Genomic DNA, 17,743 nt, shown 5'->3' on the forward strand with positions numbered 1-17,743 from the left:
TTCACGAACAGGAATTTTCGGAATGGCTCCACAATAATAAAAAACAAAACAAAAACCCCTGAGCTATGAAATGTCTTTGTTAAACTGACTCCGTTTCCCTTTCCGTGTCCTTCTTCTTCTGTTCGGTGAGTGGCTTCCTGTTCGGTTAGCGAACCTGCCGGTTCAACACTGCCGAAAGACTCTTCAACCTTACTGTAATGAAGTTAAAAAGCATATTTCTTAAATATTTTAAAACGGAAGAATGCTCTGTTAGCTTCTGGACAAGTCCCGGGTGTAGTCAGCTTATTAGATTTAAAACGAAAACGAAAAAGAACCCCCTTATCAGGAGTTAGCTTAGTACCCGGTGAACAAGCTGTACTCTGACGTCACGTGACTCTGTTTGTTTCTGTAGATTCACCGTCATGACCAAGGACATTGTTGTTGGAGATGAACTGCCTGACTGGGTGGGAGCTAAGGAGTTTTACCAGAAGTATGACCCTAAAGAGGTGATTGGCAGGTAAGTCCCAGTGAAGCAGCGTGCTGACAGCCTGCCTCTGTCCTGCCTGGAGCTGATGAGAACATGCTGTTCTTTTGAATGTCTGTGCTGGCCCAGAGGTGTGAGCAGTGTGGTACGCAGGTGTGTGCACAGACACACAGGCCAAGAGCTGGCAGTGAAGATAATCGAGATCACAGCGGAGAAGATGACAGTCCAGCAGCTGGAGGAGGTGAGGACCTCCACACTGAAGGAGATCCAGGTCCTCAACATGGTGAAGGGGCACTCCTCCATCAGTAGGTTGCAGCTCTGCTCTTTACGAAATGCAGGAATTCTTTGATTTATTTCTGGTTATGAATTCTTGACACTGTTTTACGTTTCTTTTAGTCACTCTGATTGATTCCTACGAGTCCACAACGTTCATATTTTTAGTGTTTGACCTGTGAGTATGAAGAAAAAGAACTCGGGACGCATTGTTCAGTCATTGTAAACGTTTCAGAATGACACTCATCTTTGTCTTCTCTCTCCCAGCATGAGGCGAGGAGAGCTGTTCGATTACCTCACAGAAAAAGTTACCTTGAGTGAAAAGGAGACCAGGTGAGCTTTAACATCTGCGTGTTCCAGTCACTCTTTAATTTAGGCAGTTTGATCATGTTTGTTAGATAATGCTGCAACTTCCAATAGAATGTAGTGAAAAACAAAATGTAGGGATTTTCAAATAATTGAAATAATCTTTTTACTTTGATATAGTGCAGAGGCAATTAATATTTTGTTAAACTTTTAAAATGTATTGTGTTAAATGTAGCTGCCCTTTGTGAGTTTTATACAAACAAAGGCAAGAGGCGGGCGTGTATTTGCCACAGTGCTGCAACACTTTCTTTTGTTTTGCCTTCTTGCATCACAACTTTTCAGCTGCTCAGCAGTTTGCAGGCTCCTTTTAGTCCTTTTCATTTCAAAGCATGCAGTCCAGCTAAGCTCTAATATGTGCAGAATCTTGTTCGACATCGTCTCGTTAAAAAACGACAAGTCTGCTGCTGAAAAGATGCAACGTTGCTCCAAATCAGCGTTTCCTCCAAAACATTAAGGATTTTTAATGGTGCTTTGTATCAAACATAAAAAAGGAATTCAGTAGAAGCTTTAAATTTAGACTTTTTTTTTTTTTTTTACACTTTAACTGAATGGTGGACTTCTGTTTTTTGAAAATCTTTGTTGAGTGACTTGATGTAAATTAGCTGTTTTTATTTCCATCGTAAAAATACAAAAACATTTACCGTATTTTTCGGACTATAAGGCGCACTTATAATCCTTACATTTTCTCAAAAATCAACAGTGAGTCTTATAATCAGGTGCACCTTATGTATTCATTCTGGTTGTGCTTTCTGGCCTCAAACCTATTTAATGTGGTTATTGTGAATGAGTTGAATAAAGTTTTAATTATCTGTTTTGTTTCGCTTAATGAGCCTTATAATGCTGTGTGCCTTATAGTCCGAAAAATACGGTAAAGTTATTCTCTGCACTGATAGATGGATATGAATGTCTAATAATGAAAATGTTTACATAAAGGTGTTTTAATGGAAGCATTACAATAAAATGAAACTAGTTTCCTGATCCACGGTGATCACTGTGATGGTGCAGAGGTAAAATCTGTGTTTTTCCATTTCTTTGCAGGTATATAATGCGTGCCCTGCTGGAGGCTGTGCAGTATTTGCACTCTCTGAACATCGTTCACCGAGATCTGAAGCCCGAGAACATTCTGCTGGATGATCAGGGCCACATTAAGCTGTCTGACTTTGGTTTCTCTGTGCAGCTGCAACCCGGTCAGAAGCTGAGAGGTACGGCTGCAGGTCTGTTAGGTCAACAGGAATGTGAATAGTCGTGCTTTAAACCCGTCTTTGGTTTGAATCAGAGCTCTGTGGAACCCCTGGGTATCTGGCTCCAGAAATACTAAAATGCTCCATGGATGAATTGCATCCAGGCTACGGCAGAGAGGTTGATCTGTAAGTCTGTCCCACTTTTACATGACTTATCTGATTTAAGAACTCCTGCATGTTGTCCTCACTGCTTCCCTTTTTCCCCACTGTGTTTGTTAGCTGGGCGTGTGGAGTCATCCTCTTCACCCTGCTGGCCGGCCTGCCGCCGTTCTGGCACCGTAAACAGATGCTGATGCTGAGAATGATCATGGAGGGCCGCTATCAGTTCAGCTCCCCCGAGTGGGACGACCGATCCGACACCGTGAAGGACTTGGTGAGCTCAAAGTCCGTCTAATAATCAAGTTTTCACATCTTAACACGTCAGTGTTTTAAAGGCCTTTCTACAGTGGTGTGTAAAAGTTTTAGACGTGCACACATACATTGTTGCCCCACTTTCAGCAGGAGGTGATAATAAAGTTTCACCAGGAAACACGCATCAAGGCGTGTTTGATGTGATTTTAGGAAAAGAAATAACATTTTAAACTCAATACAAACCAGGGTTCCCAGTGACTCTGGAAATCAGGATGAACCTGAAAATAGACTTTCACATTTTCCAGACAGGGAAACTGAGACAAACATCAGAAATGTGGGAAAACTCGAGGACACTGACCTGCTCTGAGATTTTGACGTGTTGCGTGCATTAATGCTAGTATTCTAGTAACATGGAGTCCATGTGGAAGTAGTACTGACTGGCTATGGTGGCTTTTTAGTTTCTGATGTTATGCAGTTTAATTAAATATTAGGAATGATTGCCATATGCACGGACAGTAGGCTACAGTGTACTTTCTGTGGTTCTGAATTTCAGGATTTACTCAGGGAAAAATCAACATTTGTTTTCATGAAATGCTGGGAACCCTGACAAACTCTAACAGCGGGACGGAGCAGGGAGGAAAGCATAAAGATAATGTTTAAAGATAATGTTTTGTGGTTTTTAGCTCTTGGCTTAAGTTAAAGCTCTTAATCTTTTTTGATACCGTTTCTGCAGTCAAAAGTCTTCATATCCAAAATTTCAGTTTTTAAGTTTTAAAACGCATTTAGTTACATCTTTATATTGTATGTTCATTCATTCATTGCTTCTTTCATCAACCTTTGTTTCTCATGCATTCATTCTGTTTGTTGCAGTTCTGGATTATTTCTGTTAGGTGACGCAAATGAAGTCGTTAAATTGGAATCTTTAATTTTTAGCTCCGATGGCATGTGGATTACATCAAATGTACCTGGACAGAGAGACGCCACTTCTTTTAATTTGGATTTGACTCCACAAATCTGATCTATATATTAAATATACTTTTTATGACCAGGACCCTCAGTTTTTATTTATTTTCATTAAAACACAAAGCAGTTGTTTTTGGTGCAGTTGTGTCAAGCATTGCAATCAACTCGGTCTGTTAGCAAAATATCATAAAAATTGGGTGTGGTAGTAGAGTCATTCACAACATGCACTCCAAGCACTAGGACTATGTGAAAAATCATTAAGCTACAAAACTGCGCATAAAGTTTGACCAAAACAGCTACGATTCCCTCGAGTCTCAACGTGAGATCACTTTAGTTGAAAAGTGACATCACAGGAGGCGGAGGTGTTTTTATTTTAGTACATTTTAGTGCCCGTGTGTTCAAGACTCATCACGTTTATGATCTTGTTTCTGTTGTGTCAGATTTCCAGGCTGTTGGTGTTGGATCCAGCTGCCCGTCTCACAGCAGAACAAGCTTTAGCGCATCCTTTCTTCAGACTGTACCAGAAGGAGGGCGCGCGCCTCTTCAGTCCCAGGAAGACATTCAGGGTGATCTGAATTGTTGGGCCTAGTTTAACTCCCTACGACCTCCAGACGAGTGTGTAAAAGTAAAATAACGGCCACTTTTCCCGTTTTGTCTCCTCCAGGTTTTAATAGTGAGCGTGCTCGCCTGCATCAGAATCTACAGCCGATACCGCCGGGCTCGGCCGCTCACCCGAGAGGTGCTGGCCAGAGATCCTTACTCCCTCCGCGGCGTCCGCAAGCTCATCGACGGCTGCGCCTTCCGCATCTACGGCCACTGGGTGAAGAAGGGCGAGCAGCAGAACCGAGCGGCGCTCTTCCAGAACACAGCAAAGATTATGCTGCTGGGTCTGGAGGAGCTCGAAGCGTAGAAAGGTCACCGTCGCTCTTAAACGTGCGTTTTTATCTTTGTTTTATTTAACCTTGTGCATGTGAGCTTTTGTCATGTTTTTTTTTTTTTTTTTTGTCTTGTTACTGTTTCATTTTAAGACGTGCAATCCGGGGATCGAGACTTTCGTGTGGGAGTTCAAGCTGCATGCGTGACTCGACGTCCCTTATCTGTGTGTTGATCCAGATTTGTGACTTTCTGAAGCCCTTTTAGTTCACATCATGTCAGTGCACTTTGTAGCGCAGCGCACATTGCACAATTTAAAACCTATCACGGTATAGTTAGGATTTTAACTGATGATAGTTTATAGCAATTAAGGAGTGTCCATTTCCAGGCACTCAAAAGAGTGAGCAGGAAATAAAACAGTTAAGAGATAATTATTTTTTATAAACATAGATGTTATTTTAAAGCTTGGTAGTATTGAGAATTGAACATCAGTAAAGTAGGATGTGTGAGTTGGTCTTTTGTTTTTAGTGTAATTCTGCACACATTCCTCAAGTGTAAACCCACTGACAGAACACCGTTTCCCACTCGGTTCATTCTTCCCCCCAATGAGAAAACAATCTTTTTAAAGTGCCTGCTTGAGAAATGTTCGGCAAGTGCAGATGAAAATTGTACTGTATGTGCGCAAAGTGTTTTATTGGCATTAAAACAAGTGTTTCGATTTGTCATTATTTCATGAACCAAGTCTTTCTGCCTTGTTATTTTTTGCCTCTGTGGCCGGGCTGTGGAGCGCTCGGTGTGCGCTCGTTCAGTTGTCCAGACACAAGCTACATCTCCTTTCTGACTTTCACTCTATCGGTGCTTTTAAATCCACAGAACCTGAAAGTGAGGAGGAAACATACAACTTAAGGCAATTTAATGTAAACTTGGTCCTGTGACGACTTGTGAACATACCATCGGAGTTTTCCTCCTCTGTAATGGATGTTTCCTGCACCGACTCATCAGCTGCAAATAAAGAATCGAGAAGTAATAATAATCCAGTCAAAGATCCTCTAGAAACTCTATTTTAACTCTTCATTTTAGGCGTTTGCCGTATTTTCCAGCGCATAAGTCACTCCGGAGTATAAGTCGCATCAGTCAAACAAAAAGCATCACGAAGAGAAAAATAACATTTATAAGTTGCTTTGGCGTATAAGTCGCATTTATTATGTCACCGCCGACCCGTCGCGTTTATTATGCATTTATTTAATGGTCAAAACGGCTTCATTTCGCCTGGGCAGCGTGGCGCCATCCATCACGGCCGGAGCCACTAGCTCTCCAGTGTTCCTCCGCCTGCACCAGCTGAGTGAAGCGAGCGCGCACGGGAGGACTCGCTGTTGCAGTTCTTAGAAATTTAAAGCGTCAACCAAAAATTGCGTTATGAATATGGAAAAAAAAAAAGAAGCATATAAATCGCTTCAGTGTATAAGTTGCAGGACTGACAAATCTATTAAAAAAAAAAAAAAACTGCGACTTATATGCTGGAAAATACGGTACTCCTGAGGGAATGCATTTCTCTTTGTCGATTTTAAGTGATGCATGTTGGTCTGCCGCTTTTGTATTCTCAGTTTAAGATGGCGTAAGGGGGAGAAAGGTAAGCCTTAAAACTGATGTTGCTGCAGCTGTTGTGCAGGTGAAATGCTGCGTTTACCTTTAGAGGACTCCTCGGAGGCAGAAGATCCAGAGTCCATCAAAGACTGATCAGGTGTTACCTGCTCAAAATGTTTGTAAAAGGGACAAACAGAACTATCTTTAAAACAATGATGCTCGTTTTCTCTGCATGAATACATTGAGGAGTCAGATGATGACGGTAACATCTGGATGTTTATTTAGTTTCGTCTTAAACCCACCTGAGTTATGTCAGTGGTGACAACATAATGAGAAAACTGAGTTCAGAAAACTTTGCAAAAACCTCAGTTTAATTTTATTTAAAAAATGTTTCCCCCTTTTGAATCACTTGATTTTCACCACATTCATTGAAAGAAATTAAGTATAATTTACACCTGAATAGTTAACAATAAATTTATTTTCCAATTTCAGATTAGCCTAACTTGTTTCAGTATTTAAATGATGACCTTTAGATAACTGTTTGATTTTGTTGACTTTATTGTTTTGAATTACGTTGAGTTTTCTTATATGAATGTGCTAAAAATGATTTATTATTGAAATATTTGAAAATATATTTTTGTTGCGTTCTTGTTGGCTAAGATAAAATAAGCAGAACAGAAGACATAAAGAGCAAAAACATTTCTAAAGGCCAACATTAAGACTAGTGAAAAATAAAATTACCAAAACAACCAGTAGATAAAAGCTCAAATCAGCAAAAAAAACTGAAAGTAAAACAATAGCTAACCATTATTTTAGCTAATTATTAGCTAAATATAATTATAATTTTAGCAAAAAGCTAAAATTAGCTAAACTAATGGTTAGCTCAAATGTAGCTACGGGATGTCCTACAGCTAAACAACGAGTAAGGAAGCTGCAGAAACAAGTTTCAAAGAAATTTTATAAGTAATGAAATCTCAATGTGTCTGTGGGGAAAATGTAAGTAAAGTAAAATTATTCAAAAAGTGTAAATGTTACAGATAATATAAATAATGGCACACTATTTCTGATCAAGTGCATGGTTTTTATATGTGAATATGTTAAATAGCATTTAAACAAATATATTTTATAAAGTGCTCCCTATGTTGTGTTGCCTTTAATGTTTTCTGTGTACAGTTTATTCACTTCAGTTTTGACTAATTGTGTTATAAAGCTTTACGTTTCAGATTTCTTTTACCAAATATGATTTTTATTGGGTTTCATCCCATTATCATGCATGATAATGAGGAATATTACCAATAAATTTAAGCATTATGCAGTGACAAAAGGGTGTTAAATAATGTTCATTTTCTTAAAGTTTCAAAAGTGACAACAAAACATTCAGTGACTATTAAACTATTTCTCTAAAATATTTTACGTTTGGTCTGTGCATTTTTGTTTTTCAATTACCTGGGGTGTGAAGACATACTTGTAGAGTTTGTAGATCCTCAGATAGTAGTTATGGATGTATGTAAATATGCAGTTGGCCTCCTCAAAGCTGAAGATGTTGATGCTAAATGGAGGCCGCTGTAGTGAGAAGAAACAGGCACGTAAACCGGACATTTATGGATGTTCAAATAAAACTGTGATTTAAAAACTATTATTTTGCTCACCCTGACTGAGTGACAGAGCAGGAGCTCTTGGGAATACTTGAGACACTCATCTATGTTGTTGAGAGGCGTTTCTACAAGTTTTATTAATGAATTATTGCAATGGAAGTCATATAACTTCACGTTTAGCGTCACAAGACAACAAGGAGTGTGTGATGTTTAAAGACAGCTAAATAAGTCATTTCCTATTAAATTCACAGTAATATTTATGATTTTTCTTACCAATGTTGGCCTCATGAATGGACTTGATGATTGACAAAAGCGCAGATGTTTGTTCTTTTTTCAGTCCATGTGTTCTGCAAAATAGCACAGTTTGGACGTATAGCTCCAGCAGAACTCCTCTTTTTGGTTGTGGGAGGTAAACTCTAAACACACGACATAAAACGCTGACATAGAAGAAAGACAATGCAGGTCAAAACCCAGAGATCTTAGGTGTGTCATTATTGAGTAAAGGTAAAAGGTCATAAACCGGATCACCTTTCAATGTCAGGAATGGACTGCATTTGGTCAATAAACTCCATGTCATGGTAGCTTACGTCTGTCCTGAAGACACAGATGATGAAAACAGTGTTATGCGTGACATTCAGTGAGATTAAATGTAAATGAAGCAGAATGAAAGGAAAATGGGCTCACCATAACATTAGTTTGGCTTTCAAGGCTCGTGGTAGCTACAAATAAAACAACAGCTTTAAATGCATGGATGGGTGGTGAAATGAAAACTTGCTTTATTTATTTAACACTTGAAAAATGTTTTCTGCAGTTACACATTATTACAAGGTCAGTTTATCTGCTCCATTTATCATTTTTGGCCTTATTTACTTTTCTTAAATATAGCTTTTGTCTCTTGTGTACCATCAATTTTTATAGGGAAGACTATAAACCCCCTTGATTTAACACAAATTAGTGGCTCAGTTCTGCTCAGGGTAATCTGTAGACATAATCTTGACCAGCTGCTGTAAAAGGAAACTTGTGGAGCCTACCTTAATGTTGCTGTCCACCATGTTTTACGAGCTGGTTGGTTAAACAGGGTGGACTGTAGCTGAAAAACAAAAAGTGCTTCAGAAACTCTTCAACAGACTCTAAATTAAAACTAACTTAGCCTACGGTCTTAAAGTATTTTATTATTAACCAAAACAGACCAACAGACTGACCAAAGCAGGTTTGAAAAATGGCTACTGTTTGGGTCAGTCCCGGTATCCTAGCAACCAAGTTTTTTTAACTTCCGGTTTAGCGTCTTTTAAAAAAAAAAACAGAAAAACGTTACTTCGAAAATTAACATTTAGAATAGAGAAATTTTGCACAAAAGAGACGGAGTTAACGTGATAAAATAATTTACTAACACACTATTTTGTAAAATACAACAAAAGAAAGGTAAGTGAATATTTTATAGTTACTTATCGAACATAGTATAATGTAAATAAAAAGCGTTCATTTTGTTTACTCGGAACTCGTCGTCGTTTGTTTTTTTTAAGGAAACTGGAAAACTAGTATTAGCAAAATAAAGCGACTTTTTTAGGTGTGTTTTTAAACCATACCAACTAAAACAGGCAGCTCAGATGATTATAAAGTGTTAAATAAAGTTGTTTAATAAAGTTGTGTTTTTGTTCTTTCAGGCTTTGCACTTCATCAGTGTGGCTGTATCCATGGCAACGAGATAACCTTACCATACAGTAACATAGAAGTGTTTTTGATTGTTTGCATTCATCTTTTTCAGATATATATATTACCGTGTCCAGTTCAAAATACTCATGTATGTCTACAAATCACTGAACAGTGTCGCCCCCCCCACATCTCTCTGATCTGCTACAACCGTATGTCCCACCACGCTCCCTGAGGTCAGCGGACCAGTTGCTCCTCATAGTTCCAGGAACTCGTCTTAAGCGCAGAGGTGACACGGCCTTCTCTGTAGCAGGACCAAGACTCTGGAACGAGTTGCCTCTGCTTGTCAGACAGGCCCCCTCCCTCTCGGTTTTCAAGTCCCGTTTAAAAACTCACTACTATTCAGTAGCTTTCAACACAAGATGATCTGTGTTTTGATCCTGTATGCTCCACACTGGTTTGTCGTCATTATCTGCATCGATTTTTATGTCTATATTCTGATTTACCTCATTTTGTATTTTGCTTTGTGTGTTACCTGTTGTTTTGTCCGTACAGCACTTTGGTTGGCCTTGTAGCTGTTTTAAGTGCTTTATAAATAAAGTGGTATGGTATGTTCGGCTCAGTAGGTGGAGGTAAGACCGAAACTATGATTCTAAAAGTAGTTTGGGACATTTTGGAGAAGCTTAGTGTTATTGTTCACTTTTTGGTAAGTGATGTATCAGAGCACTTCCTGTTTCCTCTCCTTATAACATCTCTGTAAAGCAGTTATGGAGGACCTGACTTGTTCAGGAGTCCACAGTGTGAGCTGTGCAGTGTTGTTTAAGAACATTATCCTCTTAATCCACTTTGCCTTCTGCTGCAGGCAGGTGCACAGACTGCCAGATGGATCTGGGTGACACAAGCACCCGCTTCTGAAACTTAATTGAACCAAAAGATGTTTCTTTGGGACAAAATCAACCTATTTACTCACAGTGGGCGCTGACAGGCTTTTATTTGTTGTGTGTAGATGTTTCAATTGAAACATCTAATGATTTGATTTAATCAAATCAATTAATTGATTTGATTACCTGTCTGTGTGCAGATTTATTTTTTTCATTGCCTCGGTTCAGCTATGGAGGACCCTGACATTCGACAACAGAAGCTGGACAACCAGGTAGAAATATAATAATTATATTTACTTTATTTAAAATTTAAGCATCCGTGATTTTTTTTTTTTCTGCTTGCAGAGTCAGTAGCCTTTTTTTTATGATTCAGCTTTTCTTTTCTTTTTTTGTCATATTGTGTTTTATAGTGTCAAAACACTTCAAATATATATATTTTTTGTATTGGTTTGATGCTGTTATTTAATTTTTAATGGCAATGAGGGAAGTATTTTTATTGCAATTTGTGCCCTTGTGGAAAAAAAACACTAAAGCAGCTTTTCATAAGCAAAACATACTTAAAACATGCATGATAGGTAAATGGTTCTTCATTACATCTGGATATATTTTCCATCACATGAATAAAAAACAATAAATGTCATCAAAATTTCAATGGAAGCCCTCTTTGTGGTTATTCTTTGTATTCTGATGGTTAAGAAGTGTGTGAAAACAGCGCTGGAATAAAATGTTCTCGATCCTCCCACAGCGAGCTCTGCTTATGAAAAACCAGCAAAAGAAGAGAGCCGACAACCAGATGGTGGTGGCAAACTGGGATACTCGCCAAAAGAATCGAAAGCGCAAAGTCATCAAGAGCGACGAGACGCCCCTGTTGGACTGTCAGTCCCTGAGCAGCACCTCTCTGAGTGGTTAGTATATGAATAATCCTATTTTGAAGATCTATTTTTTTAATAGAATCTTAATGACAACTTCTGACAGACTGAAGTTTTTATTGTGTTTCTTGAAGATCAAGTTGAACATGCCCATGACAACCCCCTGGATGAGATCACTCTGGGGGAAGACGACATGACAGCAACTATGGTGTCAGAACAGAAATCTCTGGAGAAACCCGGTACTCCCAAAATAATGAACTTAGATGTTGACAGAGAGCCTGAGGTGAACTGTGAAGGGGAGAAGGAGGCCCCCGTGGAGATAATAAAGACAAAGAAAGATGTGAAAAAGGAGAAAACCAAATGTAAGAGTTTTATCGACCAGATGTGTTTAAATGTTCACTAGACATACACATACTACAGCCCTATAAGTACCTGGTACTTAACACATACCTGGTGAATGGTTACATACCCAGCACAAATACAGTACTGTACATAATACAGTAGCTATGTATCTGGTACTTATTTACTGTATTGCTTAACTAAAGTACCAGGTACAAAATATGTACTTGGCGCTTGCCTGAAACTTAGTACCGTACTTGCCGCCGTACACGTCGCACTGTAGTATAAGTCGCATCAGTTCAAATATGTCTAATAAAGTGGAAAAAAACATAAATACGTTGCGTCGCTTTATAAGTCACATCTATTATGCGTCACCACTGACAACCCAGAAATGTGGGCCGGTGTGCCAAAAATTGATTGGTGGCCGCGGGAGCGCGCACGGGAGACTTTAACAATAATATAACAAGATTAATACTTAAAACAATTATTTGTTTGCTCAAAATTATAGCAAAGGTGTGTCTCAGTCTAAATTTTCCTAAATAAATGCACTTTGACGGTCGAATCATCTGCATTTCAAACGCCGATTTGCGGAAGCAGGAGCGTGCAGAGGGACGACTCACTGTGCATTTCTTTGAAATTTAAAAAGATAACCACATAAAAACAATTATTTGTTTGATGGACATTATAGTAAAGGTGTGTCTCAGTTGAAGTTTTCTTTAATAAATGTACTTTAATGGTCAAATTAGCTGCATTTCACCTGGGCGGCGCAGCAAAATGCAGCTGATTTGACGTTTGGTCCAGGAGTTCCGGAGCAAGACGAAGGTGGGAGAGTATGGCAAGCCAAGTGTCTCATTAATAGCCACTTTTACCTATTAATGTGACACTTGGCTTGCCATATTAGTTGAGGGCCCTCTAGCGGCTGAAAATGGTAGTGTTCAATATTTTCCATGTCAGAATGAATGAAATCGTCAAAAATTGGGTTAAAAATATGGGAAAAAATAAATACTTTGCTTCGCTGTATAAGTCCCAGGCATGCTAATTTATGCAAAAAAATTGTGACTTATACAGCAAAAATTATAGTATGTACAGGCAAGCACTGGGTACATAATGGGCTGTGTTAAGTACCAAAAGCACTTTACTAACCAGTATAAACAATACTGATTTTTTTAGTGGGGAAACTAACAGAAGAGATGAAAAATGACGAGGAAAAAGGAAAAAAGGAGAAGAAAAACAAGAAGAAAGAGAAAGAAGCTGTGGACACAAAAAAGACAAACAAGACAACCAAACAAGAGCGTAAAAGTAAATTGAACAAATCGCCTGTTTTTCACACAAAACATTCATATTATGCAGACATGCTTATGACTCTCTTTCTTGCAGACAAGCATTTGCAGGAAGATTCAGCCCCTGAGGCAGAACCAGTGGTCGAAGAGACAAATAGATGTAAAGAAAGTGACAGCGATGAGGAGAAGGGTTCCCAGCCGCCTGTTCCTCCATCGCCGATGAAGAAAAAAACTCTGGACACATGTGAGTGAGGATCTGGTCAACAATCACTGACAATCAAATCAAGCTTACATCTGTGCGTTAAACTTTACAGCCAGGTGTCAGATAAGTGACGAGAGCAAAGATGAGGAAATCCAAGAACAAGTGAAGCCGGAGAAAAAGTCCAACAAAGGAGACAAAACTACTTCCAGCCTGGTGTCCCTCAACTCCAACTACAGGGAGACTTCGTCCTCGGGGAGCGAGCACAGCGAAAGAGTGAGACATGAATGCAAGTGAAAAATCCTTTGAAACAATGCCATTAATCAATCGCAGAGAAATCATTTCTCCCTTTGCTTTCTTCAGTTATCATCTCCGATGTTGCTGGAGGATCTTGAGACGTTTGCCTTGCGTCCTGCTCCCAGAGACGCGACGATCCTCTGCAGGGTGACCAGGGACAGGAGAGGCATGGAGAAGGGCATTTATCCAACTTACTACCTCCACATGGAGAAGGAAGATGGAAAGAGGGTCGGCACTTCTGTCAAACATCTTACTTCTAGACTATTGATTGAATTTGCAGTTCTCTTGAGCGGGCATGTGTCGATCCAAGCTCTTTACTTCCTGTCTCTCACGCAACCCTTTTTTTAAATTCTTGTTTCACCACAAAGGTGTTCTTGATGGCGGGCAGAAAAAGAAAGAAGTGCAAAACTTCCAACTATCTCATCTCTGTTGACCCGACAAATCTAAGCAGGGATACAAACTCTTACATCGGAAAACTAAGGTACGTCTCTGCAAAGAAAGACATGTTCATCATTAACGGTGCCTCCCCAGGTGCAGACACTTTCACACTTCACCTCTGTTCATCTCAAATGATGTGGACCCAGAGGGGGTGGAGGTGCATTTTGATTTTGTTCAGTTATGGTTTGATGGCTGCTGGGTGGTTTCTACTCATATATGCAGAAATGAACGTGTTACAGTTGAGCTCACGCACTGATTATATCGGAATGCTCTTTGTTCTCAATGCATTGTTGCACAAGAGCCTACTGTACAGAAAGATACAAACAAGGTTAGGTCAGGTCCTCTGGACTGGACGGATTCTTCTTAGTTGAAATGTTTCATCTTTTATCCAAAAGACTTCTTGAGTCTGAGGAGCTGCACCTTCTCATAGTGGATCAACCAGTTTGCTGGTGACAGTCTGTTTATCCACCTGGATTATTATTAGCATGCATCAGGACATATCACCAAATTAGCTGCAACTTTGTTCAAAATTATTGTTTTTTTTTTATCTAAATGTCCCACCTCCACCTTTATTTATAAAATCTGTGTTTTTTTACCAGTTTCTCATTCATTCAAGTTTATTTGATCACAGCACAATAAACAATGTTACATGATAAGCACGAAGCAACCGTCGTTTTGTACGAAGCTTTTCTAGCTACAGGCTAATTTGCAAACCCAGTCCTTGGTTGGACTTTTCAATAAAAACAGCTAAAATAAAATTTAAATTTAATTGAACAGTCCCCTTACACACATGCCTGCTCCTCCTTCCTCATGGGGCTCTGTGTTCATACATTTGGTTTTGTTTCAGCCATTGTTTCACCTGGGAGTTAAAAACTCTAAGATCTGTTAATGCTTTTATTGCTGATGGTAAACTGTTCCTAATATGAGAGCCTTTAAATGAGAAGGATCATTGACCAAATGATGGTTTGCTTTTTGCAGGTTTGCAGTCTCCATCAACTGCACCTCTTGTTGCAACTCCTGAGCTGCTGACTTTTAAAATCATTCTGCTCACCAGCTCTGGGACACGACCATTAATGCATTTAAAAGTCAAATTTAAACAAGAACATTTTTAAAAATTGCCAAAGCTTAAGAAATTATATTTCTCCAGTATTTTACAGTGGTGCCACTTCAATGGTTTTTGGTCTAAATTTCAATGTTTGCTATGATTGCAATGTATTTCATTTAAAAAAATGACAGTAATCTGAAATATATATACAGTACTTCTGCAGCATCTACTGCATTTATCTTGTTTCTTTACCAAGAATCTGACAGAAGTCTTTGTTTTAGGTCTAATGTTCTGGGTACAAAGTTCACAGTCTATGATGGCGGTGAAAACCCAGAGAAAAAACCCTTCATCAAAGAGTGTGATTCAGTGAGGCAAGAACTGGCAGCCATATGCTACGTGAGCACACACACACACACACGTTACCCTGTACACAAAGTAGGAAAGCCTTCAAAACACTCGGTTCTGTTCCAGGAGCCGAATGTTCTGGGATTCAAGGGTCCGAGGAAGATGACCGTGATCATCCCTGGCATGTTGGAGAACAACCAAAGAGTGACCGTTTGTCCCAAAAATGTGAGTCTTAAACGCACGACTGTTTATGAAACCTGTAATTACGTGCATTGTTTTAGCTGAGCTAACATTTTGGTTGGTTTCAGGAGCTCGAGACCCTCCTGGTCCGCCATGCAAACGGCACCACGGACAAGCTGGTGACCCTGGTGAACAAATCCCCCAGCTTTAACGAACAGACTCAGTCATATGTGCTGAACTTCCACGGCCGTGTGACCCAGGCCTCGGTGAAAAACTTCCAGATCATCCACCCTGAGAATGGTACAATGTCTCATTTGCTCTACAAATTATACTTTTCCACCCGCCCACCCTGACCCTTTTGTTGTGTGTCTAATGTCTCCTGCAGACGAGTACTTAGTGATGCAATTCGGCCGTGTGGCGGAGGACGTCTTCTCCATGGATTACAGTTTTCCTCTGTGTGCCCTGCAAGCCTTTGCCATCACTCTCTCATCCTTTGATGGCAAACTGGCCTGTGAGTGACCCAAGTGCTCAACTGTCTGAACTAAATCAAAAGTTCTAGTCTTATACCCATAAAACACCACGGAGCCATGTTCGATGACTTTTTTACAAAGGCGATACAAAGGACAACTCGTTTTACTGTCTTGTATTGCCACATTTATTTTTAAATATTTAAGCTGAAGCAAAAAGTATTGTTACTGTAAACATTCAGTTATTAGATATTTAATCCATAGACAAATGGAACGAAAACTGTACACTTGTCTTGTTTCTGTGTTCACTTGTTGAATTTTATAATAAATTAATTATACTTAACATTTACTTCTTTTTTGTCCACTTACAAGCAGTCTTATCTATCAGATGTTCCTTTGAAATCATCTCGTACCATCTTTTATCAGATTGCGTGTTTTTCGTGACCCCTGCGCCGCATCGTGCACCATCATAAAAGGAAAAACAGTTTTATCAAAGTAATAAAAAGCCCTGAGAGCGCTCTCCTATCAGATGGAGCAGAACGGCAACACTACAGGGTTGCGCAACTTAAATATTTCCATCTGACAAGAAGCAGCTCGGCGTGTGTTCAGCTCGAGCTCACGCTGCTTCTCAGACGTGGTCAGAAAGTCACTCAGGTTTCAACAAATAAAAATAGGCCTCCGATGTGCTGTGGTAACATGTTCAGAAACAAAGAGGTACTTTAGATATAAATACCCCAATTTAACTGTCTGTAATTAAATTTACATCCACGAGAGCACTTATTATGACTTGCAGCAAAGTTCACACGCAATGAAGCGACGAGAGAGACGATCATTTACACGTATGACTTGAAAAGCCTAAATAAAAATGGATTTTCACCGTAGGTCACGTGCAATGAAACTGGATGGGCTGAAGCAATCAACAGAATCAGAAAGTATAAAGGAAGCTGAGAGCCTCACTGTCGACCCTTATCTGCTGCAGAATCACAACCTGAGCCGAGCTGTCGGTGCACGAAGCGCTGCTGAACACTTTGTTTCACGGCAACTGATTCCAACATCTGGCTTTGAAATCAGAGTTACATCATCACTAAGAGAGTGATGGTGCACCTGACAAGCATGGACTCCACTGAGGTACAGACTAAAATAATAATAAAACAACCAAACCCTTTCTTCAGTAATCAGGCCAACATAATCAGTACTTGAATGAATGCATATCGCCCGCTGCCTTGCACACTTGAGTGTTGTTAATGAACTGACTGAGTAATAAGCATTTTAGTGGCGGCCATCTTGAATCTACTGATTATTTCCTGAAAGTTCCAATGAAATCAGTCCAGTGGTTCGTGAGTTATTTTGCTGAACAAGACAGTTCATGGTAAAATTTAAAATTAAGAGCTGATGAAATTTGAGGGTTTATCAGTGTAAAAGGTGTTCAAGTTGTGTTTATTTGTCATACACAAGGTTAACACAGAGTTAAACAGTACAATGAAATGCTCAGGATGAGAAGAACAGATTAGACTGACTAAAAAAATCAAACAAACAAGAAATAGTAAAGCATGAAATAAGGGTACAAAAATAAAATACCAAAACGTAATTACAACATAAATATGATGGGTGGAGGGTTAGAGCCAAATAAATCCAAATATGATTTTTTTAACCTCATTGTAACGATCAGTGCCTTTTATGTGTATTATTTATTTTCACGTTTTATTCGGCTGAAAGAATAAAAAGAACAGTGTGACCGTAAAAGTTGGCTGTGTCGCCTTTTTTTGTTTGTTTTGCGACAAGGTCAAGTTTCAATGTTGCGTCTGTTTCTGCAAACTTATCAGCTCGATAATCAGAGCGAGTCTCACCACACGGTTAATTCAACATTTCTTTCACTTCCATCTTACACTCGAGATGAAAAACAAATCTAAATAATGTGAACAGTTCATGCAGCTCCTCAAAAACACATTTTATTTAGTTTATTTAGCTCCAGGTCACAACAGAAGTCGTCTCAGGGCACTGAACAGAAACATGCACATGCATAAAAATTTTAAAAAGCCAATTA

At 39.3% G+C, this 17,743-nt stretch overlaps 3 protein-coding genes and 1 long non-coding RNA gene across 4 annotated transcripts; 2 read left to right on the forward strand and 2 right to left on the reverse strand.

Annotated features, from left to right (window-relative positions):
* Nucleotides 1–360: 360 nt before the first annotated feature.
* phkg2 (phosphorylase kinase, gamma 2 (testis)) lies at nucleotides 361–5,049 on the forward strand. Its single transcript, XM_037690805.1, has 9 exons — nucleotides 361–496; nucleotides 593–768; nucleotides 860–914; nucleotides 1,004–1,069; nucleotides 2,141–2,304; nucleotides 2,379–2,469; nucleotides 2,563–2,716; nucleotides 4,098–4,223; nucleotides 4,322–5,049. The coding sequence occupies exons 1-9, from the start codon at nucleotides 402–404 to the stop codon at nucleotides 4,565–4,567; spliced, it is 1,173 nt and encodes a 390-aa protein (XP_037546733.1). The 5' UTR covers nucleotides 361–401; the 3' UTR covers nucleotides 4,568–5,049.
* A 159-nt stretch (nucleotides 5,050–5,208) lies between these two features.
* Nucleotides 5,209–6,282, reverse strand: LOC119423418. The gene is made up of 3 exons (XR_005187469.1): nucleotides 6,218–6,282; nucleotides 5,482–5,532; nucleotides 5,209–5,406 (listed from the first exon to the last, which is right to left on the reverse strand). It is a non-coding gene; the product is annotated as an uncharacterized LOC119423418 (long non-coding RNA).
* An 806-nt stretch (nucleotides 6,283–7,088) lies between these two features.
* On the reverse strand, nucleotides 7,089–8,818 carry ccdc189 (coiled-coil domain containing 189). Its single transcript, XM_037691645.1, has 7 exons — nucleotides 8,741–8,818; nucleotides 8,394–8,428; nucleotides 8,238–8,303; nucleotides 7,983–8,146; nucleotides 7,764–7,834; nucleotides 7,561–7,677; nucleotides 7,089–7,097 (listed from the first exon to the last, which is right to left on the reverse strand). The coding sequence occupies exons 1-7, from the start codon at nucleotides 8,759–8,761 to the stop codon at nucleotides 7,089–7,091; spliced, it is 483 nt and encodes a 160-aa protein (XP_037547573.1). The 5' UTR covers nucleotides 8,762–8,818.
* Nucleotides 8,819–10,338: 1,520 nt separating this feature from the next.
* Nucleotides 10,339–15,809, forward strand: si:dkey-220f10.4 (tubby protein homolog). The gene is made up of 12 exons (XM_037690806.1): nucleotides 10,339–10,512; nucleotides 10,986–11,145; nucleotides 11,244–11,471; nucleotides 12,619–12,747; nucleotides 12,826–12,972; nucleotides 13,043–13,203; nucleotides 13,291–13,452; nucleotides 13,593–13,705; nucleotides 14,989–15,103; nucleotides 15,179–15,277; nucleotides 15,361–15,532; nucleotides 15,618–15,809. The coding sequence occupies exons 1-12, from the start codon at nucleotides 10,471–10,473 to the stop codon at nucleotides 15,749–15,751; spliced, it is 1,662 nt and encodes a 553-aa protein (XP_037546734.1). The 5' UTR covers nucleotides 10,339–10,470; the 3' UTR covers nucleotides 15,752–15,809.
* Nucleotides 15,810–17,743: the final 1,934 nt, after the last annotated feature.

The sequence above is a fragment of the Nematolebias whitei genome, chromosome 17, assembly GCF_014905685.2.
Source record: "Nematolebias whitei isolate Nwh7 chromosome 17, NemWhi1, whole genome shotgun sequence".
Classification (NCBI taxonomy): domain Eukaryota; kingdom Metazoa; phylum Chordata; class Actinopteri; order Cyprinodontiformes; family Rivulidae; genus Nematolebias; species Nematolebias whitei.